The sequence below is a fragment of the Nomascus leucogenys genome, chromosome 6, assembly GCF_006542625.1.
Source record: "Nomascus leucogenys isolate Asia chromosome 6, Asia_NLE_v1, whole genome shotgun sequence".
Lineage (NCBI taxonomy): Eukaryota > Metazoa > Chordata > Mammalia > Primates > Hylobatidae > Nomascus > Nomascus leucogenys.
The window spans coordinates 18270022-18296927 of NC_044386.1; the positions used below are offsets into that span (position 1 = coordinate 18270022).

At 35.7% G+C, this 26906-nt stretch overlaps 1 protein-coding gene across 10 annotated transcripts in view; it reads right to left on the reverse strand.

Moving 5' to 3' along the window:
- Positions 1–26906, reverse strand: part of CDH18 (cadherin 18) — a 1074788-nt gene that overhangs the window by 12377 nt on the left and 1035505 nt on the right. For 7 of the 10 annotated variants that reach the window (XM_030813926.1, XM_003263180.4, XM_030813927.1 and 4 more), the window contains 2 exons: positions 22971–23088; positions 3208–3459 (listed from right to left, as the gene is read on the reverse strand). In XM_030813926.1, coding sequence (XP_030669786.1) covers positions 3208–3459; positions 22971–23088 — 370 coding nt within the window. The remainder of the gene's footprint in view (positions 1–3207; positions 3460–22970; positions 23089–26906) is intronic. The other 3 variants (XM_003263181.4, XM_030813933.1, XM_030813931.1) reach the window with 3 other exon arrangements.

The window sequence follows — 26906 nt, forward strand, 5'->3', positions numbered from 1 at the left end:
TTTATGATGATAAACGGGCTCAAAATTTGAAGATAACATGCTTCACCTAAGTGATCTACTTTTAAGAGTAAGAACTCTGGAAGAACTCTCATTAAATAGAATCCGCATTCTATTCTCTATCACTTCAGTTAGGACTCTAGAGAGATCCAGGGTAATTGCTGTTGTGCAGCCTTGTTTTCTCTTTCTGGAGTGTTTGTGCTCTTTTTCTTTTTCTTTTCAAATACACACAAAAAAGAAGTATGTTGATATCTAAAGAAAATAGCAGTTCTGACCAATAAATATATAAAGTTTATTTTATTTATTTATTTATTTATTTGAGGTGGAGTCTCGCTCTGTCGTCCAGGCTGGAGTGCAGTGGCGCCATCTCAGCTCACTGCAAGCTCTGCCTCCCGGGCTCACGCCATTTTCCTGCCTCAGCCTCCCGAGTACCTGGGACTACAGGCGCCCACCACCACGCCCGGCTAATTTTTTTGTGTTTTTAGTAGAGATGGGGTTTCACCGTGTTAGCCAGGATGGTCTCGATCCCCTGACCTCGTGATCTGCCCACCTCGGCCTCCCAAAGTGCTGGGATTATGGCATGAGCCACCGTGCCCGTCCATATAAAGTTTCTAAAGGCTCTTTTCCTGACTTTCCTCTCCACCATACATTTACTGTACATATTTATTTGTTTTTATTTATTTATTTATGTTTGGGACAGAGTCTCACTCTGTCACCCAGGTTGAAGTGCAGTGGTGTGATCATGGCTCACTGCAGCCTCCAACTCCCAGGCTCAAGGGATCCTCTCATCTCAGCCTCCTACGTAGCTTGAACTACAGGTGTGTGCCACCATGACGAGCTAGAAATGACTTGAATGCAATGAAATAGTTCTTGCTCTGGTGCACCAAACTTCCATCCTTCGTGTTGCTAAGTGCAATTGAGCATTTTGCTGCTCAATTTATTGAACTTGTAGGCATCTTTTGACTTTGTTGACAAGATTTACTACACAGCATAATGCTCATTGACACCCTCTTTTCCCTGGATGTTTGTGACATTATACTTTACTTTCTTCCTACTCTCACTTCTTCACTGTCCTCTGCTATCTCATCCTTCTCATTTAGCGATCACATTGTAGTTTCTCATTGCACAATCCCAGTCCATTGCCTCTCTACATATATTCTCTTGCTGGGCAACTTCAATGAAGTGAACTTCCAATGTCCCCTAGCTCAGGGTAGTTCAGGATCTACATTCAGCAAGATATAAGAAGTTGTATTTGATGCCATTCTAACTCATGCAGGTATCTACATTATCAAAGATCATTTTTCTGAGTCCATCGAAAGTACCTAGATATTATTCACTTTTCCTCAGGTATGTTATAAGTATGCTACTCTGATACGTGCTATGTTGAAGGGAGATAAGGGCAGAGTTTTCCTAATTGGTTTGCCTACACGCCCTCTTGTCACCAGGAGTTCTATTCTCCATTTCATTCACAGTCATCTTTTGCAAATTGAAGATTTTATAATGGGACTCTCTAGCTTTAAACCTTTCTTTACACTCCTCAAACAAAACTCACCAGCTTTGCCATGTCCCACAAATCTCTGGATGCTTTCACCCCTTCCTACCAATCCCTTCTCCTTTCCAGGCTCATTACACTTTAATCCCCACTCCATCTATACAACTTATTTGTCTTCGACCCCAGGAACAAAACAAGGAACATATTTTTGCAAGAATGCCTCTTTCTCAGAAGAACAGTCAATTCTCTTTTTATGTATGTCAGTAGCATAAAAGGAATAAAAAACAGGCTGCTAAGAGAAAGAAAAAAGACTTTGGACACAGTTCCCCACTTTATGAAGCAGAAAGATTCCTTACATGCATCTTTCTTGTTATTGCAATACAGATTTGCTATCTTGTTTCAAAGAGCATTCTAAAGAGTTTATAGTTATACAAGCTCCTCATGCAGCTGTGAAAAAATTTAGATTATTACAACAGATGATGTAAAATTAGAGAAAGTGTTTTTTAAATAAACTGTAATGAAAATTTCAAATAAAAATTTCTTTTATTTTATTATTTATGTTTTTTTTTTGAGACAGAGTCTCACTTTGTTGCCCAGGCTGGAGTGCAGTGGCATGATCTCGGCTCACTGCCAGCTCCGCCTCCCAGGTTCATGCCATTCTCCTGCCTCAGCCTCCTGAGTAGCTGGGACTACAGGCACCCGCCACCATCCCCGGCTAATTTTTTTGTGTTTTCAGTAGAGATGGGGTTTCACTGTGTTAGCCAGGATAGTCTCGATCTCCTGACTTTGTGATCTGCCCCCGCTTGGACTCCCAAAGTGCTGGGATTACAGGTGTGAGCCACCGCGCCCAGACAAAATTATTGTTTTCAAGGGAATATAATTAAATTTAATAAAATTTAATATCCCTCTAAGACCAAAAAATATTTAGTATGTTAACAACTAGCTAACATTAATGATTAACTAATTATTGTGAACTAGTATAAGTTTCTACGAGATATCTATTTTTATTTGATTTTCAGATTCATTTTGTTTTATGATTTATTCATTTACATATTTAAGCTGTGCAACATGATGATGTTTTCCCAATAATAGTTTTCACTATTATTACACAGTGAAATGCTTAGTGTTGTCAAGCAAATTAATGTATCTGTCATCTCACATAGTTACACTCTTTTTTTACATGAAGGGGAGAAAGTACCTAAAGTTAACCATCTTTGCAAATTTCCAATACAACACAATATTGTAACTAAAGTCCTTTTGTTTTATATTTGATCTCTACATTTACTCACCCTATGGCCATATGACCCTCACCCTCATCCTGAATGAATGGGTGACCTCCTCTGATTTCAGAAGCTAAGTGCGCTGGGGTCCTGGTCAGATTCATTTAGAATGATGCCACTTTGGTTCTTGCAAAAAAATTTCAAAAGCTCTTTCAAGATGGGATTCTGAATATTTTAATATTAATTCTTTCCAAAATATACACTTTCAAAAGCTATTTCTTTCCGATTTTATCCTTCTTCTGTTATTTCAGTTCTTTCAACACATTTGAATCTAACTATTTTGAGATTAATGATAGTATTGAGAAAATTAATTCATAGGAAATTGGAGCAGCTGTTCCCTTACCCACATTATGTATGCCTAATCCTTAAGATTTGTCAAAATGATTCCCTCTCATTCAGAATTGCCATCATACAAACTGAGGGTTTAGAATGACTTACCCAGGAGAATGAGAACACAGAGAAGAATAGCGATTAAGGCTCCTGTACTCAAACCAGCCGAGGACAGGAAGGCTTCTGCATGGCAGGTCCGCACGCGCCCATCTCTCTCGCATGCACAAACCCTGATGGTGAGGGTGCTGCTGCTGCTGAGAGAGGGGATTCCACCATCAGAGATCATAATGGGCAGATAATACACATCCTGAACAGTTCGACTAAATCTCCTCCGCCTTGTCAGAATGCTGGCTGTGTTATCTATGATAGACATAAGCAAAACAAAATATACTTAGTCAAGCCGCCATTCAAGATTCACATTTTCTTTAATGGATAAAACGGGGATGTGTATCTTTCTTGTTTCAGTTTATGAAATGGACAAGGGAACACGAAGGGGCAATTATTAAAGAGAAGCTAATATTCGTTCTCCAATTGAGAAACCTATTTAGAAAAATTAATACAGCCACACTAAAGATGAAAGAAAATAGTGGGAAGACAAAGCAGGAGGAAGCAATGAACATTTTGGACATGGACCTAATAGCTACAAGATTTAAAGGGATGCAGACGGCCTGAAGTCATACACTTAGGGTCCTATACTTTGAAGTGAGCCAATGAGACTTCCTCCAAACCTAGAGGCTCTGAATATATGTAATAGGAGCACAAATCTGTATTTTTAGCAAACTACTGAGGTGAAGTTGATGCATAAAACAGGTATAAGAACAACTGGTTTAGATAATATTTCTATGGAGACAGTAGGTCAAGCAAAAAACTTTCTTAGACTTAGCTGTGATTTGAAGCTGTACTGTTTGACCATGGGGAAGTTAATGATGAATAAAATAGCTAACCATCTTTGTAAAAATGTGTTTTTTAAATGCAATGTACTATAATAAATGCCTGCATGATATATTGTGTTCAATCTATAAAACCTTATGAGGGACAGGGTGCTAAATTCTTTAATTCATAGCTGAAAATAATTTTTGTTATAAACACTAATTTAAAAGTAAATAACCCTAGTCCCAGAGTGTTAGTGGCCCAAAATCACAAAGCTAGTAAATGATAAGGCTAAAACCTCTATTCTAGAACCCTGCTCAACACCACAGTGTCACATTGCCTGATCTCCAATTCACTGCCAAATGGTATTGATGTCCTCAGTGCATATAGTATATGTTTCATTGTACTGTTATTCCTCATCCCTGAAAGCATAGCTGAAAACCCACATGGTCCATACTTGGGTGTACTGTTCAGATCCCCTCATAAAATTACCTGTTGCCGTAGCTATAGATTGCCACCTGCCCCCTGGTCACACTTCCGGAATAGCATATAACTAACGACTCACTGCTGAAAGGTTACAAACGTTGGGCCGTCCCCCTTCCTGCACTGACAATACTGATGGACAACTTTAGCTCCAGAGCTTTTCCATGGGGTCAGCCATTAAGAGACATTAAGAGTGAATGGCAGCTCCATTTGTCACTCTACTCAGTCGTTCTTCCTTCTCCTGTGATCTGCAGATGTTGATCCCAATGGCATACTCCACTGACACCTGCACTCCAAATGCCAACCCAACTCCAGGGAACTCAATATGCAGCTACATCTATGAGTTAATTATTTTGCACTAAAAAGTAAGTGGATCATTTGACAATTACAATTAGGGCTTCTTTTTCTCTTATCAATGTCTTTTATTCTGAAAATAGAAATTGTATTTTATGTAGGTATGTCTATAACAGTCACAGTGCAATATCCTAAAATGATATTATTTATTGTACATTGCTAAATTAACATAATAAAAAGCTAATTTTTCAAATATTCAATGTACTATACGTAATAAAACACAAGAAAATATGCATATACATACATATATGATTGAGTTACTGAAAATCAGAAATAAATAATCTAATGAGAAATTGAAGAAAATTTTCTTACCTAGTGAAAGAGGAATTTTTAAAAATTACATCAGCTGTCTATTCTTTTTTTTTTTTTTTGAGATGGAGTCTCGCTCTGTCACCCAGGCTGGAGTGCAGTGGCACCATCTTGGCTCACTGCAAGCTCAGCCTCCCAGGTTCACACCATTCTCCTGCCTCAGCCTCCAGAGTAGCTGGGACTACAGGCGCCTGCCACCACGCCCGGCTAATTTTTTTGTATTTTTAGTAGAGACAGGGTTTCACCATGTTAGCCAGGATGGTCTCGATCTTCTGACCTCGTGATCCGCCCGCCTCGGCCTCCCAAAGTGCTGGGATTACAGGCGTGAGCCATCGCACCCAGCTAGCTATTTTTAAACATGTTATAGGATAGAGAAAGAAGTGGAGAAATGACATCATGTGTATTATATAATAATTTATCAGTCATGTTTACTCTCCCAGAAAACCTGACTTTTGTGGAAGCAGATCTATCAGCTGTAGGATGTTGCATCATAATTAACAGAAGTCTTTAGTCTATGGGAAATGCATGAAATAAGTATTCATGGGCACAAACATGTCTGACAATCTCACAGCTGCTCCTCTGAAGGAGAGATGTGAGATACTGGTCCCTGAATCTCAGGAAACACGAATAATAACATGTGAAATAACAGAACATGCAGTGTAGATGGCGGCTCTTTCATGGCCCAGGCCTAGCATACATCTCATATTAATAATCTTGAAGCATGCTATTTTCAGGAAAACTATTGGAAATGCAATCAGAAACAAAACAAATGCCAGAATATGTTTCTAGTGCATTTTAAAATCCTGAAATAGAAATCTCTAAGACATAAAGACATAAAAATGTTCATTCTCTTTTTTCCTGTTAAAGTTTTGACTTTTGAAAAGAAAGGACGATTCAGGAGGCAAAGAGCTTCCCATCTAGAAAGGCTTAGCACAGAAGAATAATGAGTTCTTGACAAGGGATATTCTGTACCTCACTGGAACAGCAAAAAATGTATTTGGCAGAAGGCTCACTGAACTTGAAAAACAAAATTTTGAACACTGAGGAAGAACATGAAAGGAAGAAGAAATATATAGATTATATAGAAATATATATATTATATAGAAATACATATATACACACATACATATATACACATACACAGAAACACAACACACCATACACACAAATACACACATGTATATATACATGTATATATATTAGACACAATAAAATACGTCTTGCTGAAACTGCAAAATTAGGCAACAAGACCAATAACAAATCTCTAACACGATATACAATGGTTAAAAAATAAATGAGGGCCAGGCGCGGTGGATCACACCTGTAACCCCAGCGCTTTGGGAGGCCAAGGCGGGTGGATCAACTGAGGCCAGGAGTTCGAAACCAGCCTGCCCAACATGGTGAAACCCCGTCTCTACTAAAATATACAAAAATTAGCTAGGTGTGATGGTGGGCGCCTATAATCTCAGCTGCTCAGGAGGCTGAGGCAGGAGAATTGCCGGAACCCGGGAGGCAGAGGTTGCAGAGAGCCGAGATCACGCCATTGCATGCCAGCCCAGGCTGTCAACAGTGAGACTCCGTCCCTAAATAAATAAATAAATATTATAGAAAGTCTCAAATGGCATCCAAATGAATAAGAAAAATTAATATAGGCTGAATAAGGAGAAAACATAGCAGGATAGAACATCTGTGGATGAGAACTAATTGCCAATGTCAATCTCTAATAATGTGCACCATAGCTGGGTTCTTAATTCTAACTGTCTATAGCTTGGATGAAGACAGCAGATTATAGAACATTTGGAAGCCAAGCTAGTAAAGCTAATGTATTAGATTAAGATTCGAGGAGATTTTGTATAGCTAGAACAAAGAAATTTAACAACAAGACATGAAATAAAGATGCACATTAGAGGGTAGACTTTGGAAAGTATCACATAGGGAGGATCTTGAATAGCAGCTTTATTTTAAAATATAGATAGATGATTGATAGACAAGTAAATACATACGTAGGTAAATGATAGGGAGATTAGATAGATAAATATAGAAATATAGCCATAAGTCTATAGAGCTGTCAAACAAGCTAAACAATCTGAGAGCATTCAATAAAGATAAGAAATTTCTGCTTCTCTTTATTGAAAGGACGGCTGCCCTGGAGTACTGGGCATAGTTTTGGGTTCACTACATTAAAAGTGAAATTTTAAACCAATAATATGTGTTCAGAAGACTTTGGGACATTAAAAAATAGTTTGGAAAATATTTCACATGAAGAATTAACAGAATGTTTACATGTCGTATATGAATTTTGTTGACAAAAGGGCCCCTGAAAATGTCCAGAAAATTTTGGAAAACTTTTTAATATCTTTTTCATTATAACCAATACGTTTTTAGTATTTACATAAACCATACCCTTAGTTTAATGCAGAAATAGTTTTGCATATATTTTAATATTTAAAAATAGATGACAATGCATTATTTATTTTGTTATATGGTCCCATTTCTTGTTCAAAAAGAATATGGACACAAATAGGAGGAAGCAGGGAGGTTGTCACACACATATATAATATCAGGCTTATGCCTACACTCTAATAATACCCTGTGATGACTGTGAAATAATTGAAATTTCATTTATTTGAAAAGCAATCATAATAATAAATATAATTTCTCCATCTTTCTAGCAATAAATATTCCAAAGATGTTTATAATTGGTAATAATTTTGTGGGGCTATTTCACAAAAATATTTGTCGTAAAATATATTGTTAGGTAGTTATGCATTCAACTTCTGTACTTCTACAGGCCACAGAATACATTAGTAGAATACAAGTCACATGCTTCTGGAGATCAGATGTAGTTTTCTTGAGCTACTATTATGTGTCTCATTTTTTTGTTCAATAGTTTGAAAGACCTTGCAGGATAGACTTTATGTGCCACTGTAGTAAACTATAATACAGTTCAATTTAAAATAAGGCGTGTCTGTAAAATAGGTTTTGGGGCAAAAATAAATCCTGTTTTTTAGTCCAAAATTACCTTATAGCTTGGAAAATATGAAAAAGTATGCGTTTTTTGAAACTGAAATTATCAGACACCTATATACTCTCAGTTATATCAGCAAATTTCTTTTTTGATAATGCAGGCAAAGATATATTTTATTTCAAGCATAGCCTGCCAGACCATTAAAGTAATATTTCCAAAACTATCTAACAGCAGAAACGTTTGAAATCCTCAGATGGGGATCTCTAATTAGGCCAAAAAAATTTTTAATGTGTATGAAGAGAAAGCTAGGAAATACAGCTCAACTTCCACCAGACAAATCAATAGGCATGGTTTCATATTGTTTCTGAGTTTTTTTCAGTCTTGCAGCAGGAATAGAATCTATTCATAATTTAACCATTATCAGAGCGCATTCATCAAACGATGGTGTTTTGCATTCCCGCAAAGCACCCTTTCCATAATCGGTACTTGATTAATAATGATTTGAACTACACTCAGCAGGAACTTGTCTTCTGTTACAGTTTTATTATATTGACATGTAGAAAGAAATTGAAAGCAAAATGAACTAATATATCTTGTAATACTTCAGCAGCATGATCTCTTTATGCTCTCTAACGAAGGTTTATTTCTTCGTATTCTCTGACTTCCCTTTCTTTGAATATTACAGTGGCTTAATCTCCATTTTCGGACTCTGGATTCTGCTTGCTCATCTAAGTTTGCAAACATCCTTGTGGCCTTACTTGTCTTTCTGCCAAACTACAAATGCATGATCCAATATGTCATTATGTTCTGATTTGCACCCTGGAATGTCATCCCTTTGACCATCTGCCACACTCCTTCCTACTTGATAATCTTAAAATCCTGGATAAATACAATGTCCATTGTATATTTCTGCTTTGGATTTACAAATAATGCTGATACAAATTATAACCATCTTAACTGATTCCACCTAGTATATAGAAAAATTTAAAATAAATGTACTTATTTTATAATCTCCTCGGAGATTAGTAATCAATCTGCTAGTGTTTGTTCTTTTTTTTCTTTTCTTTTTGTTCTTTTTGTTTTCTTTTTTTTTTTTTTTTTTTTTTTTTGAGACTGAGTCTCTCTCTGTCACCCAGGCTGGAGTGCAGTGGTGCAATCTTGGCTCACTGCAACCTCCACCTCCCCGGTTCAAGCAATTCTCCTGCCTCAGCCTCCAAAGTAGCTGGGACTACAGGTGCCCGCCACCACACCTGGCTAATGTTTTGTATTTTTAGTAGAGACAGGGTTTCACCATATTGGCCAGTCTGGTCTCAAACTCCTGACCTTGTGATCCGCCCCCTTGGCCTCCCAGAGTGCTGGGATTACAGGTGTGAGCCACTGCGCCTGGCCAATATTCGTTCTTTTATCAGATGCTACACAGTAGCTCTTCTAAGTTTCTTTTGTCCTTTTTCTTCTGAGCTGTTTTTCCACTTTCGGCACGAAAACATCTCTTTCTGCAAAGAAGCTGCCATCTATTACCAGGATTTTTTAAAAAAACGTATTTTAAATCGTTCAATCTTTCTTTAGGTAGAAAGAAAGCCATTACATCTGTATATTCAAGGCTGTATTTCGGGCTTTACAAAATAAGCACAAATACACATGAAACAACTATGTGATTCTTGAAGAATATCAGGAAATGTGCTTATGAATAACACACAAATTTGTCGAAGTGTTAATTTAAAAAGGAGGGAAATAAAGAAGAAAAAGGGAGCTTTTAAAATAAAGTCCAAGCCAAAATGTAAAATAATTCATAAACATATAACAATAATATAATAACGGCAGAAGTAGAGATAAGAACAGCTGTTTTTTTCTTAAATAAAAATAGGGGTATGAACTCCAAGAGAAAACTTCTACCCGTTATTTATCACAAACCTTTAATAAACAGTATTTTTTTAGTAGAGAATGAATGAGTTAAAGTGGAAAAAACTACGTTTGGAGTCACTAGATTTATAAACACTAAAAAAAAATTGTAAGCATAAATCCTTAGAGAGTTTTAACAAGCGAATGTATAATTCTATTTTTAAAATAGCTTTTCTTCACCTGCATTAATGTACCTGGTGGAGCAGGTGACTTTTGTAGCACCATGTGGTTCTTAGCAAGGACAGAATTAAAGCAGAGGAATGGAAACTACATTTTCACAAAAGGAAAGCAAGTGACATGCAATGATAAAATTAGTTTTATATATATATGTGATATATCACATATATATAAATCTTTTTTTTTTTTTGAGATGGAGTCTTGCTCTGCCACCAGGTTGGGGTACTGGAGTGCAGTGGTGCGATCTTGGCTTACTGCAACCTTCGCCTCCCGGGTTCAAGTGATTCTCCTGCCTCAGCCTCCCAAGTAACTGGGACTACAGGCGTGCACCACCACACCCAGCTAATTTTTGTATTTTTAGTAGAGACAGGGTTTCACCATGTTGGCCAGGATGATCTCAATCTCTGGACCTCGTGATCCGCACACCTCAGCCTCCCAAAGTGCTGGGATTACAGGTGTGGGGCACCATGGCCAGCCAAAATTAGCAATATTTTTGTTTTGTTTTTCTACTTCTATTTTTTTGCTTAGTGAATATGAGTCAGTTTTCTTTCATTCGTGACTAGGAGTAAAAAGGCGAGAGGTGGTGTGGGCTGGCAAATTCATAAGGTGAAACATAATTTTATATATAGGTAAAGCAACAATCAATGTTTCTATGTTTTACATATATACAAAAAACAACAATTAATAGAGTTTGAAATAAGCAGAGAGAGAACAAAAGCATATCTTTCTACCTAAAGCAAAAGAGCCACTAAAATGGATCACTACAGTTAATCCACAATCTTTTACATTTTAGGGTCAAGATTGTATACATGCTCTTTACTTTCTCACTAGTCAAGCTTGAGTGTCCGCATTCAGGTAAAGGATGGTGTAATTCTCTCAAGGTGCATCTGGATAAATGTTAGTATTTGACTGATAGGGGAAAGAAGAGCCATCGTAGAATAAAATCCATGTGTTCCAACCTCGTCCCTGACCTTAGATAACTAATGACTCAGATATCTAATGACTTAGATAACAGTTGCAGCCACATCCATTAGAGGATATATGAGGCTTGATTTGCAATTTAGGGTGGATTATATGTGCGTTATTTTGTTTAGGAATGTGAGGAATCGCTAAATGGTCTCTTGAAACCCTGTGGATAAAAACAAAATTTTAAATGGTTATACTCTGTAGAGAAATTAAGCATATTACAACACCAGCTGTGAGTTCTTGTTTGAAGGACAAAAATAAACTACAGGAATGTTGACTGCTACAAATCTGGCAATGCCAAAGAAATACAAGATAAACACTTAAAAATTCCCTTGATTTGCAATGTGTATCAAACTACACACCTGCATTTCCCTACCAATGGAGTGTGAAATTTGAAAAGACTCCAAAAGACATCTTTCTAACAGTTACATAGTCAATGCTGAAAATATCCCTTATTGTAACTTAAGTTACATCTTCTTTCAACAACCCCAAATAGCCACAAGAAAAAAAGTTTTCCTGTTTCAAGTGTTTTGTTAAAAGTATAAAGCAACTTATAAACATTATGATCATTTTTAGAAGTATGAACGAATGCTGCAAAAAATAATAAAAAGTAATAAAGCCAAAGAAAACACTAAATCTTCAGAATGCCACCAACAAAGTAATAATGACACTCCAAGAAATCTTGTTTCATATCATTAAAAAAATTAATTTCCAGTGCATTTTTTCTTGTTTTAGAAACAATGTGTTATGTTGACTCATTTATTTTTAAAGAATTCAAGTATCTATGAGAATGGAAAACACATACAAAAAAAGAGAACATAATAAAAACCAATGTGAGTAGTAGATATTCCTGATAGCAAATCATCAAAAAATAATAAGCATTTTCAAATGTAAAAGACAAGTGAAATGTGATTTAGAACCCTGTAAATAGAGATAGAAATGCACACGCAATTACTAATAATCTTTTGCCCTAATAAAATCTGTAAGATTTACAAATGTACTTTACAGTTAGAATTAAGCCTAAGAATTAGGTTGGCAAATCTCTTTACATCAAATAAAGCACATTCCCTCAAGAAATAGCACGAAGATCTTGAAACAGAATGGATTTATCTTTGTAGACTAATGATTTTATATTGGGGGATTAGGTTATACTTGCATATTACAAATGAATGAACATGGTTATTGTATTCCTGGAAGTCTGGCTCAAGCCTATATTCACAAATTTAGTGATAATATGGCCATAGTTTATTCGCTATAGATGTGAAGTTAAGCAGTTAAAATTATACAATGAAATTATTTGATGTTAAAATTAAAAGTTGACATCACAATTTAAAGAGAAGTAAGAAAAAACTACATTTTAATCAGAAAACATTTCGTACCTTTTTGTTGTTTTAGAAAATACAATTTTAAATGCTCTAACTTAAAAATTATATTTGAACTCTGGTTCTTAAATTTTAAATAAAGTTATTACCAAAATATTAACGATAAAAATAAGGTCAATATTAAGCAAAATTATGTATTTTACAACATATATTATAAAAGAAAAACCCTTCACTTGATTATTCTCTGAATCAATGTTTAATATTTAATAAATTGGGAGAAATAACTTTCCAGATAAATATGGAAGATTTCTTGGCACAATTTTTTCTAGCCATCATGATTTATTACTAAAGCAGCTAAAGAATGAACGCCAGAGTATCTTAGAGTACAGAATAAAGCAAAGTGCTTAGTCATTAGTATGTTCTCATGAGTGAATTAAAATGCCGTTGAGTCTCTTCTTTGCTACATTTCCCTCTCTAGATTTTTCCAACCAAGTAATTGACGCTGCATTCTGTCATCTCAATGTTGTTTTAATCCACCACTTACTGAAAAGTAATCTCTAATTCACTCTCCCTGGTGGAACAAACTCTATTCTTAAAGTCAAACCATGTTCTACCACTTTTAACAATACAATTTGTAGTGATCTCTCTAAAGTAGCTCACATTTCATCTCCATCAACTGCAAATTACATTTCATATCATCCTCATTTTCCCAACTAGACAGCAAGCCCCTTGAAAGCAGGACCTATGTCTTTGAATTCCTTGAATGAGGACAGTTTAAATAACTGTTGTATACCCAGCAGACAGTACATAACACTGGAAAAATTAACTAGCAGAAGAAAAACAATGTTAAGAACTGTCTACAGAATTTCTCTTAAGAGGAAAGGCATTCTTTTCAAGGAACATAAGGAAGGGTGATGATAAATAATAATTTGATGTGAGGCTAGAGTGGTTCATGCTGGACAGATAGCTTAAAATGTCAGCCCGAGGGAATCAGGGTGTGTGTGTGTGTGTGTGTGCACGCGTGCACACACGTGTGTGTGTAAAGTGTTTGTCTTCATTTTGAATTAGGTCCAATAATTGAATGTATTCACATTGACAATATGCAAAGTGCATTTAACAGACATTTCATAAGAAATACTATATTTTCTATCAATTTATCATTGTTTTTATATGTGATTATATTCAACACTTCATTGTTTCTGGTAAATGTTTATTCACATTAGTTTAGATAAAGTTTATTTTACACTTCACCTTTGAAAAATGTTTATTCTTATTTCATCTTATTTTCATTTGGCAATAATAGCTCCAACATTTACATAGTCAATATTGAAAAATCCCTTATTGTAACTTTTTGCCAAATGAATTTTATTATAAATAATATAGTTGTTGTTTTCTGTAACATTCAGTATTTTGAAATACATTGCTTAATTGTCACATGAGTGTTATCTTAGAAAAGGATTCTTTTATTGTAGTTCTTTCAAATATCACTAAAAGAAGATCAATTGGCTGTTCACTTCTAATTTTACAAATGAGTATTTTGACACTATCTACTACTTTTACAATTTAAATTCACTGTGTGGAAATTTGTAATATCATTTCATCATCTGTCAAGTTAGAAGATTTTCACTCCTAAATCTATATTTTTCTTCACTCAGGATAATTTCTTTAGTTATTCCATTATTGTTTTTCCATCCACTTATTTATATTTTAGTTATCTTCAATGTGCCTATTATGCCTCATTACATTGCATGTGTGTTTTCAAATTCTTTATTGTTTCATCTCTATGTACACTGATAAAATAATAATTGCCTATATATCTCCATTTTACAAAAGAGAAAACAGAGATCCCGTGAACATAAGGACGTGGCCATAGTTTCACCTATAATTAGTAGAGAAGCCAGGTTTCAAACAGTAGCAAGCTGTTTCTAGAGTCTAATTCCGAAACATTCTATTTGCTTCCCCTTTTGAACTTTCTGCTCACTGATGCAGTTTTTAATAGTGTCCATTTGAATTGTATCATCTTACCAGACTTTTTTAATTGACAGTATTTTCATGTTAGCTCAAAAAGTCTCACTTAGATATATAATCATGTTCAATATGTCCGAATTCATAATAACTGCCTCTGTCCTTGAACTAACTTGACCCCTGCCATGTCCTCTGATCTTTCTCTAAGAAAGGTGTTTTGAGCTCTGATTCCCAGAGATTCCTCCAACATAGTAAGGGATAGTAGGCAGAATTGAGTCAGCATCTAAATATCTTCCTGTAAATCTCAAAGTCTCTCTGCCTTGGAGGTGACTTTGGGATCCATTCATAGGTCAAGTTTATTTAGCTGTCCACGTTATCCCAGTTAAGATTTGGAAAAGAGAATGAGTTGGAAATCTATTCTTAGGCTATAATTTCTGTCACCTGATATCCCTTTTCAGATGGCTACTAAGCTGGCCTTTCCTTTCCCTGCAGTCTGTACACTCAAACTTTCGTAAACAGTTTGTACTGTGAGAACATAATTCTTTGGGAAGAATTCTTTGGGAAGGATATGTAGCAGGCCTGTAAAAGTAATAGAGGCAACAAGTGCCTGAGAAACAGGGAATATTGGTTGAAATGGTGACTAATCCTCAGAAATTTTGGAGAGAAACTTGGATTTGCTCGGTACATGAGATGGGGTTCTAACCCAATTTTAATTAAATTTCAAAGAGCAAATATCTGTAGCATTCAAGGAAATATCCAGGCAGCAATCATCTTCATGATAATTAGACTACCACTGAATAGCATCCTTTCTCTGAAGATCCGTTTATGTCCCAATTACTTAATGAAACTTTTCCCAAATGGTTCTTCATTTATAAAATGTAGGTCTAGGTAAAATACGCAGTTTTTGATAAACGAATTCTCCCACTAAAAACAAAGAGAGAAGCTTAAAATATCAAGAAAATCTCAGCCAGGCGCACCTGTAATCCCAGCACTTTGGGAGGCTGAGACGGGCAGATCACCTGAGGTCGGGAGATTGAGACCAGCCTGATTAACATGGAGAAACCCCGTCTCTACTAAAAATACAAAATTAGCCGGGCGTGGTGGCACATGCCTGTAATCCCAGCTACTCAGTAGCCTGAGAATCGCTTGAACCCGGGAGGCTGAGGTTGCCGAAAGTCAAGATTGTGCCATTGCATTCCAGCTTGGGCAACAAGAGTGAAACTGTCTCAAAAAAAAAGAAAGAAAGAAAGAAAAAGTAAAAAAAGAATATCTCCACTTACGGGCATCAGAAAACTGCTGAAGCGAGATAACTAGAGGAGTTAATATTCTAGAGAAGGAAAAACTGTGGAGATGCAAACCGTTGGTTGCAAAACAGCCTCTCTTCTATAGGTATTTACTCATATTAGGAACTAAGAAGAGGCTGGGATTCTAAGCTGGGGAAAGAGAAACTAGGGGAGTTTTTGGAAGTTTCCTGCATCTGCAATTAAATTGGAAATTGAGGGACATGACTGATTTCCCTAAAGACATTTGTTATATTCAAAATTTAGATTGAAAGTTAAATTGGAAGTTTAACAGAATGCCAAAACTCTAAGCTGAAAAGCCCTGGAAGACAAAGAAAAGCTTTTTTGTTGTATCTTGGTGTTGAACGGTGATGAAAGCTAAGGGCCACTGCGAGTGCACAAGGAGGCTCTCAGTCTAGAGCCCTAGAGGGTCATCCTCTAGAAACAGAAACAAATCAGAGACAAACTGAAACTAAACAAAACCGCAAATCAGCTGTGACTCAGTTCAGACTCTGAGTGGATTAAAGTGAATACAATCCTCTCTAATTGCTTACCAGAGAAATGGTGAATACTCTCTGGAGAAATATATTATCATTTGATCTTCTGTTAGTGCTAGAGCTTGAATGTTTTTGTCCCGTCCAAAATTCATGTGTTGGAATCTTAGCCACCGACACAATAATGTTGGGAGGTGGGGCCTAATGGGTGGTGTTTAGGTCTTGAGAGCTCCAGTCCCATGAAGGAATTAATGCCACAGTAAAAAGGGCTTTCAGGCCGGACACATTGACTCACGCCTGTAATTCCAGGATTTGGGGAGGCCAAGTCAGGTGGATCACTTGAGGTCAGGAGTTCAAGACCACTCTGGCCAATATGGTGAAACCCTGTCTCCACTAAAAATACAAAAATTAGCCAGGTGTGGTGGAAAGTGCCTGTAGTCCCAGATACTTGGGAGGCTGAGGCAGGACAATTGCTTGAACCTGGGAGGCGGAGGTTTCAGTGAGCTGAGATTGCGCCACTGCATTCCAGCCTAGGCAACAGAGTGAGACCCCATCTCAAAAAAAAAAAAAAAAAAAAAAAAAAAAAAGGCTTTCAGGAGTGAGATTTTTTTTCTCTTCCACTGTCCTGCTGCATAAAGAAAAGCGTTCCTTCTGTCCAAAGGTGTCATCTTGGAAGCAGAGACCAGGCCCTTACAGACAGCAAATGATCTCAGATTTCCCAGCCTCCAGAACTGTGAGAAATAATTTTTTCTTCTATACAAATTCTCAGTCTCAGGTGTTCCACTACAGCAGCACAAAACACGTGACATTCAATAAAAAATTCTGTATATATCAAGAAATAAGACCATGTGTTCCAGTCCTCTCTCCCCTTTCCCCTACCCCCACCAGGAAAAAAAAAAAAAAAAAAAGGCAAACAAACAAAAAACTGGCATTTGTTCTAGATATCAGAAAAGGCTGACAATGATTGTAAAATCATTAAGAATAAAATGCTAAAGAAAATGTTAAAAATAAAGAATTTCACTAGTGATTTACATGTCTATAAAACAATCAAAGGGATATCAACCAAAGCTGTATGTGTATAGACCACATTTTCTTTGAATGGATGTATTTGTTCTCATAGGACTGTTGCTTCCTTAAACAGTTCATTATATCCATGTTAGTATTTCCACCAATATATTCCCAGCACATGTCACAGTAATGAAACCTAGGTCCAAAATAAAGAAACTTTAAAAATAAACATGATGGAACATTAAAGGAGACATTTGTTCTGCAACGTTCAGGTGAATTATCAGATTCCACATTCAAGAGGGTTAGAACATATGTCAGGAAAGATCCCATGGGAATGGGAAAGATTTGACAAAAACATGGAACATTGTGTTACATTTAGTTATTTAGCAAAGCAGATTTAGATATTAAATAAGAGAATTTCATCAGAGTATAGATGGGTGAAGATCTTCTTGGTATGAGGAAATTAGCTACCTTATGTGATTCTAGGCATAAACACTGCTGAAGTATTCTCTGGTATGAACTTAGAATGCATACATTAAGAACTTATAATAAGAACATAGGTGTTTTTACAATAGTTGCTGGTAGGAGTTACTTCCATAAAGTGTCAAGAAATGTGAAGGGTGTGAGCTGAGATCGTACCTACTTACATGCTAGTCAGTTAGCCTGACACAGTGTTCTAGATGCTGGAATAAAACACAAGTCTTCTGAGTCAAAGACAAAGGATTTTTTACTTACATCACAGCAAGGAGCATCAGTTCTTCTTCAGATTTGTTTCCTTCTACCTTAAGGTGAAGAGGAGTGATGTGGAGGCCCCAGGTGGTGTGCAGCACACAGTGGGTTTGTGACTCAGCTAAGGAATCTTAAATTTAGGGGGCCTAGATCTTTGATAATAAATTGTAAGGAAACATGCCCAATCTCTGTATCTGAGAGTATCATTATCCTTATTAATACTATACATCAAATAAATAAGTCTTTTGAACCTAAGGAAGACACTGTATCTTCCAAGGCTGATTGTTATACAAACATTGCAGAAGAGATAGTCTGGAAGAAAATAAAAAATTAATGCCTCTGCTCGCAAGATATGAAGAAATGCAAGAGTTTCATGAGAAATTGTGCCCTAGCATAAATATCCTGAGGAGAAGAATTGAAGATCTGAAGAAGTTCTGGTATTATTGTTCACAAAGGGAAACTGTTCCGTAGTCTTAAGGTATTTTACAATAGTTATAATTAAAGATGATTGATACCACTGTACTTCCCTGCTCACAATCCATTATCTACATATCAACCAAAATACTCCTTTAGAAATCGTACTACATCACTCCTGTTAAAAAGTTAGTTTCCATATCTTCCATTGAAATTATGATTGATTTTTTTTTTTTTTTTAGGAAACAAAGGAGATTGACTTCTCACGGCCTAAGGAATCAAGTTGGCTATAGATTTCCTCTCCAGCCAACTCTAACTTTAATTTCCACTTTCAATACCTATGTTGACTCTATTTGGAACTTTAGCCAGTCCCTTAAGCTCACTCTGCTACTCTTCCCTATACCTTAGGGCCTTTAGGCTTGCCTAACTTCCTGCCTATAAATTATAGCCATTCCCTCTTTTCATGTTAAGCTTCATTCATCATTCAGTTGTCAGGTTAGATATCTCCATCTTTAGGAACTGATCTTAATTCCCCATTCCAGGACAGACACATCTCTTACATGCTGGCTGGGCAGCATGTTTATTCTTTGTTCCATTTCAGTTCCGTTTGAGAACAAGAAATAGGTCCTGACTACACCTGTAATGAGATCATCACTTGCCATAGGAACCTCCAGGAATGGTGTTTACGTGCACACTGGTTGAATGAATTTGTGAGCTCCAATTTTGTGCCTGGAAACGTGCTAAACTTGTTTTAGTGGACTCTGTCCCTCATGTAGAAATTAAAAGAAAATATGACCACTTAGATCTGAAACATATTATTATGCCACATTTGTTTCAGATCTCTTTTTAAGACATAGACATTACACTTACAGCCTTTGCTTTCTATCTGATCCCACTTCTTTTCTACCTAACTATAGATTCTTTCCCAACTATAGATTTCAATTGTACTAAATATTTATACAATTCTATGTAGTTTCTAGTTGTTCAATAGCTATAATTATATATATATGTGCTATATATACATATGTGTGCATATATATAATTAAAATTAAATTTTCTGAACATATATGTGTAGCTACATAGATATCATTAAATTTCTACATATCTCTATGTGGTTCTATATAGTTCTCTATATATGCCAAAACTATAATTTTATTTTGATATGAATTTCCTAATTATTTTTATACATATTTATTTTCTTTTACTGTTGCCTTATTTTGTCTAACCAATTTTTTATCTTTTTGTAAATACGTTATTAATTTATTTCCGTATTTTGAAATTACAGAAGCATTTTAGTCATAATTTATGCATTTTTCATTAGTCAGAGTAAATTCATTTTTCTGATTTATTTCTCAATTCATTCACTATCTTTTAAATTTTTGTTTCTCAGGCTTATCATGAACAACAATATGCATCTCTCTCTCTCTCTCTCTCTTTTTCAGAAAAATCTGTTTCTGTGCCCTTGCTTTTTGCCATATAGCAATTTGGGAGATGTCACTAAACCAATGGCTTCCTGATCGCTCGTCCTGGTTTGGGGGCTATGTCTGATTTCTGTTGTTTCTCTCAATACAGACTTTCCTGTGAGAAGTAGGCACAGAAAGTCATGTGAGAAGTAGGCACAGAAAGTAATAATTTTTTTCTGGATTTATTTGTTTATATTCTGGGGGCTTGTAAATGTCAGTTAACTTACATAGGCACAGAGAAGTATAAATTTTCTTCCAGTTTTTTTTTTATGTTCTGTGGGTATGTAAATATCACTTAACTTACATAATACAAAGCCGAAGCACACAAGATCCTGCAGTCCAGCATTTTCTGACTCTTATTCCATTGTATTTTCTGACTCTTATTCCACTGTATTTTCATTTTAATTGATCTCCAGAGTACATGAATAAATATACGTATATAAGCATGTGTATATGCATGTATGTATACAGTTTGGTAGGGCTATTTTATTTTTAATTTCATCTTTATACAGTATTATCTATAATTGCTTTGTCTGTGGAGGCAAGACCATTTGATTCTAATATATTTACATATGGTATTATTAATTCTCCCGAGGGTACTAAGTCAGTGATTGTAATCATGGAAAATGGATTTAAGAACTGAGGCTCAGGAGGTTTAGGGGCTGAATTTATGGAGGACAACCAAGACTGTGAACTCAAGTATATGTTTTCAGCTATGTGTTAATGTTTCCATCCAAAAGAGTTGCTACTTTTTTCTATCCAAGATAAATTATTTCTGTGTTATTTATAATTTCTATACTCAAAAATTGTAAAAATATTCTTACAAAAATTTTAAACATCTTTACCACTATACAACCATCCATACTCAAGCTGCTATAGCTGATGTAAACTTCATTTGCATAGTTAAATGTTAAAAAATGTAGACACAAACTCTTTTAAAAGCATGTATATACTTTTTAGGAGAAAACCTATATGGGAGTTCTGACACTAGTAACATTGTCAAATCACTTAATTAAGACATTTCAAATATAATAGGTAATTAGTGGCCAGGCACGGTGGCTCACACCTGTAATCCCAGCACTTTGGGAGGCTGAGGAGGGTGGATCACCTGAGGTCAGGAGTTTGAGACCAACCTGGCCAACATGATGAAACCCTGTCTCTACTAAAAAATACAAAAAGATGGCCAGTTGTGGTGGTGGGCACCTGTAATCCCAGCTGCTTGGGAGGGAAGGAGAATCGCTTGGACTCAGGAGCTGGAGGTTGCAGTGAGCCGAGATCACGCCATTACAATTCAGCCTGGGCAACAAGAGTGAAACTCCATCTCAATATATACAGATATATATAATTACAATTATATATCTATATATATAAAACAGATATAATTACAATTATATATATAAAACATATATAATTACATATATAATTATAATTATATACATAATTGTAATTTAATTCACCAATTCCAGCTAAAATTGTCTTTTATGAAGAACTTTTCATTAAGAATGTGGGATTTGGCCAGGCGCGGTGGCTCACACCTGTATTCCCAGCACTTTGGGAGGCTGCGGCAGGTGGATCACCTGAGGTCAGGAGTTTGAGAGCAGCCTGGCCAACATGGTGAAACCCTGTCTCTACTAACAACAACAACAACAACAAAAAAACTAGCCAGGCATGGTACAAGAGCGAAACTCCCTCTCAAAAAAGAAAAAAAAAAGAATGTGGGATTCAACAATAGCAAAATTATTCTGTTTTTCTGAATACATTCAGAATTATACCTATGTAGGTTAAACAGTTTGAATTGAACACATCCTTAAATCGAAGCCAAATTTTCATTGTAATATTATCAAATTTAAATTATTTTAAAACATAAATTTTTTATTGGAATAGAAAAAATGAAACTGAAACAAAAGTACACGGATCAACATATGATTCCAGTCTCCTAAGAAAGCAAGTTAAATAACCTCTGCCAAATTTTACAATTCTTTGAAATATGGAAAAATATGATTTTTTCACAAGTTTCACATATTTAAACATACGAAGTATATTTGAATTATAAGACAGGCTGTTCTAATGTAAGTAAATGTACAATAGTCAGTTAAATGCAATTTGTCATACACAAACATGCACAAATATTGATTCCCATAAGCAGAGCTGACATAGGGCCACTTAAAACATGAGAGACAATTAAGCTTCAAATGTTCATATAAATCTTATGGCTTTGTGCACATTTTGATACTTTGTTATATTTAAAGATGTTTAGGGAAAATGGGAAAAATGCTTTTGGCAGGTTGTCATTTAGTGACTTGCATTTGAAAATCTTCTCCCAGAAGTGAAGAAAAAGGGAATTCAATGTTTACTTCAAAATGTATGTGCCACTGTTTTCTGCATGTGATTCTGAGGCAAGTGTTAAATTCCAAATAGCAGCATATTCAGATAAACATAATCAAATATACAGTTTGGAGAAAGAAAAAGTTGATCCTAATCAGAAAATTGCACATACCGTATGGCTTAATGTTTCTCTAATGTATGAGGAATGACTTATATGGAACCTTGAGAAATGTACCAAAGAGGACATCTAAATAATGAAAAAACTTCCATAGTTACTAAATTATGGGATTATTTTTAACCACATAGTACAGAAGGCTAAATAAAAATGATTCAAAAATTTCCAAAATACGCTGCATACTTGTGCATATCTTTCTACCCATATTTTGGACAGTGCTTATAATAACAAGAGGAAATATAATTTGTAAAGCACATCTTGATAGCCTTGCTCATACAAGATGATTGCAAGCATTGCATTTCCTTTAGTAACTGTCTCTAGGATATATTTTTCATTTTTTCCTAATTTGAATATTTTCTACCTCCAAGCAGTGGCAGCAGCTCTCATAAACAAGTTTGTCAGCTAAGATTTCTCTTAAAATTTGCCCAAGAGCATATTACATGTACATTTCTTGTTTAAAGAGATGCTTCTGAATAAATTCAATGAAAGTTATTTGTACATATGGCTCAATTTTAAATACAAGCTATTCCCACATCATCACACAGTAGCATCAAACTGACTTTGAATGCTGATTTGCAAGATGTTTGTGAGTATATAAGAATAAAGTCTATTACATACAAGGTCAAAGCAGAAACCACATAGATAAACAAATACGTGTATATATGTTCACCTTCATTGTCCTTCAGAGTGAAGTTTGGATTTACAGGCAGGTGTTCATCAAGAAAGAAGTTAAACCTTGGTCCATTGGCAAAATCATCTTTATCAGTGGCACTGATGGTGTGAATAACCTAAAGAAAAGACAAACACTAAATCATAAATTTAATTTTGCTTGTTCTCTTGATTTTAATTACGTTGTATTATTTCTGTTTAAAAATATTTTTGAAAGATCTTTTCTTCCAACTTGAGTTATTTTTTCAAATTCAGGTCATAAAACGATCAATTAAATTGCTGTATCCTACATTAGATTTTAGGAAAAACATGGTATATAATTTCTAAACATTCATCACACTTTATTTTCTAGCATTGCACACACATTGATTTTTTCTTTCTTAATCAGCCCTGGTACTGTGGGGTCAATTAGATGCAATGTTTTCACATGAACACCTGTTGGAGGAGACATAAAGTATCGTTTGCACAGCTATAAATATCCCAGTGTTGATTCAGAACAGCTTATCACTGTATGTTGGTCTAAGTAGTAAATGCAAGAACAATGGAGTCTTGGTTTTATTATTTTTTTCAAGAGGCCTTTAAGATCATGATCTAGTCCCTGTATGTTACAGACGAGGAGCCTGAATCCTGGAAGGATGGTGATGTGCCCCAAATCTCTAAAATAATGGCAGAGGCAAAACAAGACCCTCAGTGATTTATGAATAACTTCTCCTCTCTAGTGCTCAGGAGAAAGCAATTCTTTAGAATCTGGACTTAATGTACTCTAAAAAGCAGAGTAAGTTAGAATTTATGGTGGCCTAAGAGAAGAACATGCATTTCAATAAGTATGGCCAGTCTGCTCTTAAAAAGTAAATATCAAAATAAACAGACAAAAAGATATTTTCCTCTTTTGAAAATTATTATCGTAATGCTTAGGTGTCTTCATTCAACTCTTGCCTTAGAAAAACGAGAAACAAAGAGAGAGAAGATAGAGCTGTGAAAACAGTATTTCCTGCTTCTGAAATATATTGTGTCCATTTTAGAAACTAATATCATTTCTTAGAACATCATACCTAATTTCAACCAGTTCAATATTTTACAAGGGAGGTAATTCACCAAAGGATATCACAGTTAAAACTTAAATTTCTCTCCATGTTCTGAGCCCATTAGTTTGTCAGAAAGATGAGGAGGAAAATAAAAGTGCTGAGAAGTGGGGGTGAGTGAGAGTAACACCAGAAAAGCATGTGTTTTCATGAAGTGACAGTGAAGAAAGTCCTTCAGGATACAGAAGAGATCAACTTCATCATTATGTTTACTGGGCTCACTCTTTCACCTCCTTTCCATCGCTGCTCGAAAGATACATGTTTAGCAAGATCCTATGTGCTCCTTACCCCTGCCTCCATCTCCAAATAAGTCTCTATCCTTCTTGATTTCCCACCATATTTATTTATAAGCTGAAAATCTTATTTTTTTTATTTGAAGTACAACTAGTCTCCGGATAGATTGTTTTTCCCCTTGTTTTCACTTAGAGTAGGGGAATACATTGATGGATAATCAGATGTATTGTGACAGTTCCAGTGCTGCCTCATCTGAGGAACATACATACATTGGCTAGACATTAGTTACTTAATATAAAATTGAAATAAAATGTCAATATTTTAAGTCTTTTAAGGGTTAAATAAATATTTAAGCAGGTATTACATAGTCCCTCACTTCCTCCAACACATACAAATATATAATGTTACCTCTTTTTTTCCCCTTCTTTATAAAACAAATGTTCTCTCACCTTGCTCTTGAATTTTAGTGATTCTCCAGTGTGTGACCCTATTTTCTCCATCATACCTCATAACATAGTGATACATTTGCAAGTTTACTTTTGAATCCAAGAATCGAATTTTGGAGGAGATTAGTGAAGAACATTTCATTTGAGTTAACTGAGCCAGTTTATGGTTTCTGTTATCACTGCTGTGGGATTACTATTTTCTTTACCATACATTTCAGTTAGTATATAAATTATTATAATTATTTCTTAATCTTTTTACAAATAGGAGCTTATTATACCTGTTAAACTCTGATATAATTCCTACTCTATTGTGTTTGTAAGGCATCTTTTTCACTTTTTTACAGATAATTTCAAATGCGAATTAAACAGAAAGCTCACATATGACAATCATGTTTTCTTAAGAGAGAAACTCCTTGGGATTTTTGCACATTGATTTTGTATCCTGAGACTTTGCTGAAGCTGCCAATCAGCTTAAGGAGATTTTGGGCTGAGACGATGGGGTTTTCTAGATATACAATTATGTCATCTGAAAACAGGGACAATTTGACTTCCTCTTTTTCTAATTGAATACCCTTTATTTCCTTCTCCTGTCTGATTGCCCTGGCCAGAACTTCCAACACTATGTTGAATAGGAGTGGTGACAGAGGGCATCCCTGTCTTGTGCCAGTTTTCAAAGGGAATGCTTCCAGTTTTTGCCCATTCAGTATGACATTGGCTGTGGGTTTGTCATAGATAGCTCTTATGATTTTGAGATACGTCCCATCAATACCTAATTTACTGAGAGTTTTTAGCATGAAGCATTGTTGAATTTTGTCAAAGGCCTTTTCTGCACCTATTGATATAATCATGTGGTTTTTGTCATTGGTTCTGTTTATATGCTAGATTACATTTATTGATTTGCATATGTTGAACCAGCCTTGCATCCCAGGGCTGAAGCCCACTTGATCATGGTGGATAAGCTTTTTGATGTGCTGCTGGATTCGGTTTGCCAGTATTTTATTGAGGATTTTTGCATCGATGTTCATCAGGGATATTGGTCTAAAATTCTCTTTTTTTGTTGTGTCTCTGCCGGGCTTTGGTATCAGGATGACACTGGCCTCATACAATGAGTTAGGGAGGATTCCCTCTTTTTCTATTGATTGGAATCATTTCAGAAGGAATGGTAGCAGCTCCTCTTTGTACCTCTGGTAGAACAGCTGTGAATCCATCTGGTCCTGGGCTTTTTTTGGTTGGTAAGCTATTAATTATTCCCTCAATTCCAGAGCCTGTTATTGGTCTATTCAGAGATTCAACTTCTTCCTGGTTTAGTCCTGAGAGGGTGTATGTGCCAAGGAATTTATCCATTTCAAATCAATGTGCAAAAATCACAAGTATTCTTATACACCAATAACAGACAAACAGAGAGCCAAATCATGAGTGAACTCCCATTCACAATTGCTTCAAAGAGAATAAAATACCTAGGAATCCAACTTACAAGGGATGTGAAGGACCTCTTCAAGGAGAACTACAAATAACTGCTCAATGAAATAAAAGAGGATACAAACAAATGGAAGAACATTCCATGCTCATGGGTAGGAAGAATCAATATTGTGAAAATGGCCATACTGCCCAAGGTAATTTATAGATTCAATGCCATCCCCATCAAGCTACCAATGACTTTCTTCCCAGAATTGGAAAAAACTACTTTAAACTTCATATGGAACCAAAAAACAGCCCACATTGCCAAGACAATCCTAAGCCAAAAGAACAAAGCTGGAGGCATCACGCTACCTGACTTCAAACTATACTACAAGGCTACAGTAACCAAAACAGCATGGTACTGGTACCAAAACAGAGATATAGACCAATAGAACAGAGCAGAGCCCTCAGAAATAATGCCACATATCTACAACTATCTGATCTTTGACAAGCCTGACAAAAACAAGAAATGGGGAAAGGAATCTCTGTTTAATAAATGCTGCTGGGGAAACTGGCTAGCCATATGTAGAAAGCTGAAACTGAATCCCTTCCTTACACTTTATACAAATATTAATTCAAGATGGATTAAAGACTTAAATGTTAGACCTAAAACCATAAAAACTCTAGAAGAAAACTTAGGCAATACCATTCAGGACATAGGCATGGGCAAGGACTTCATGTCTAAAACACCAAAAGCAATGGCAACAAAAGCCAAAA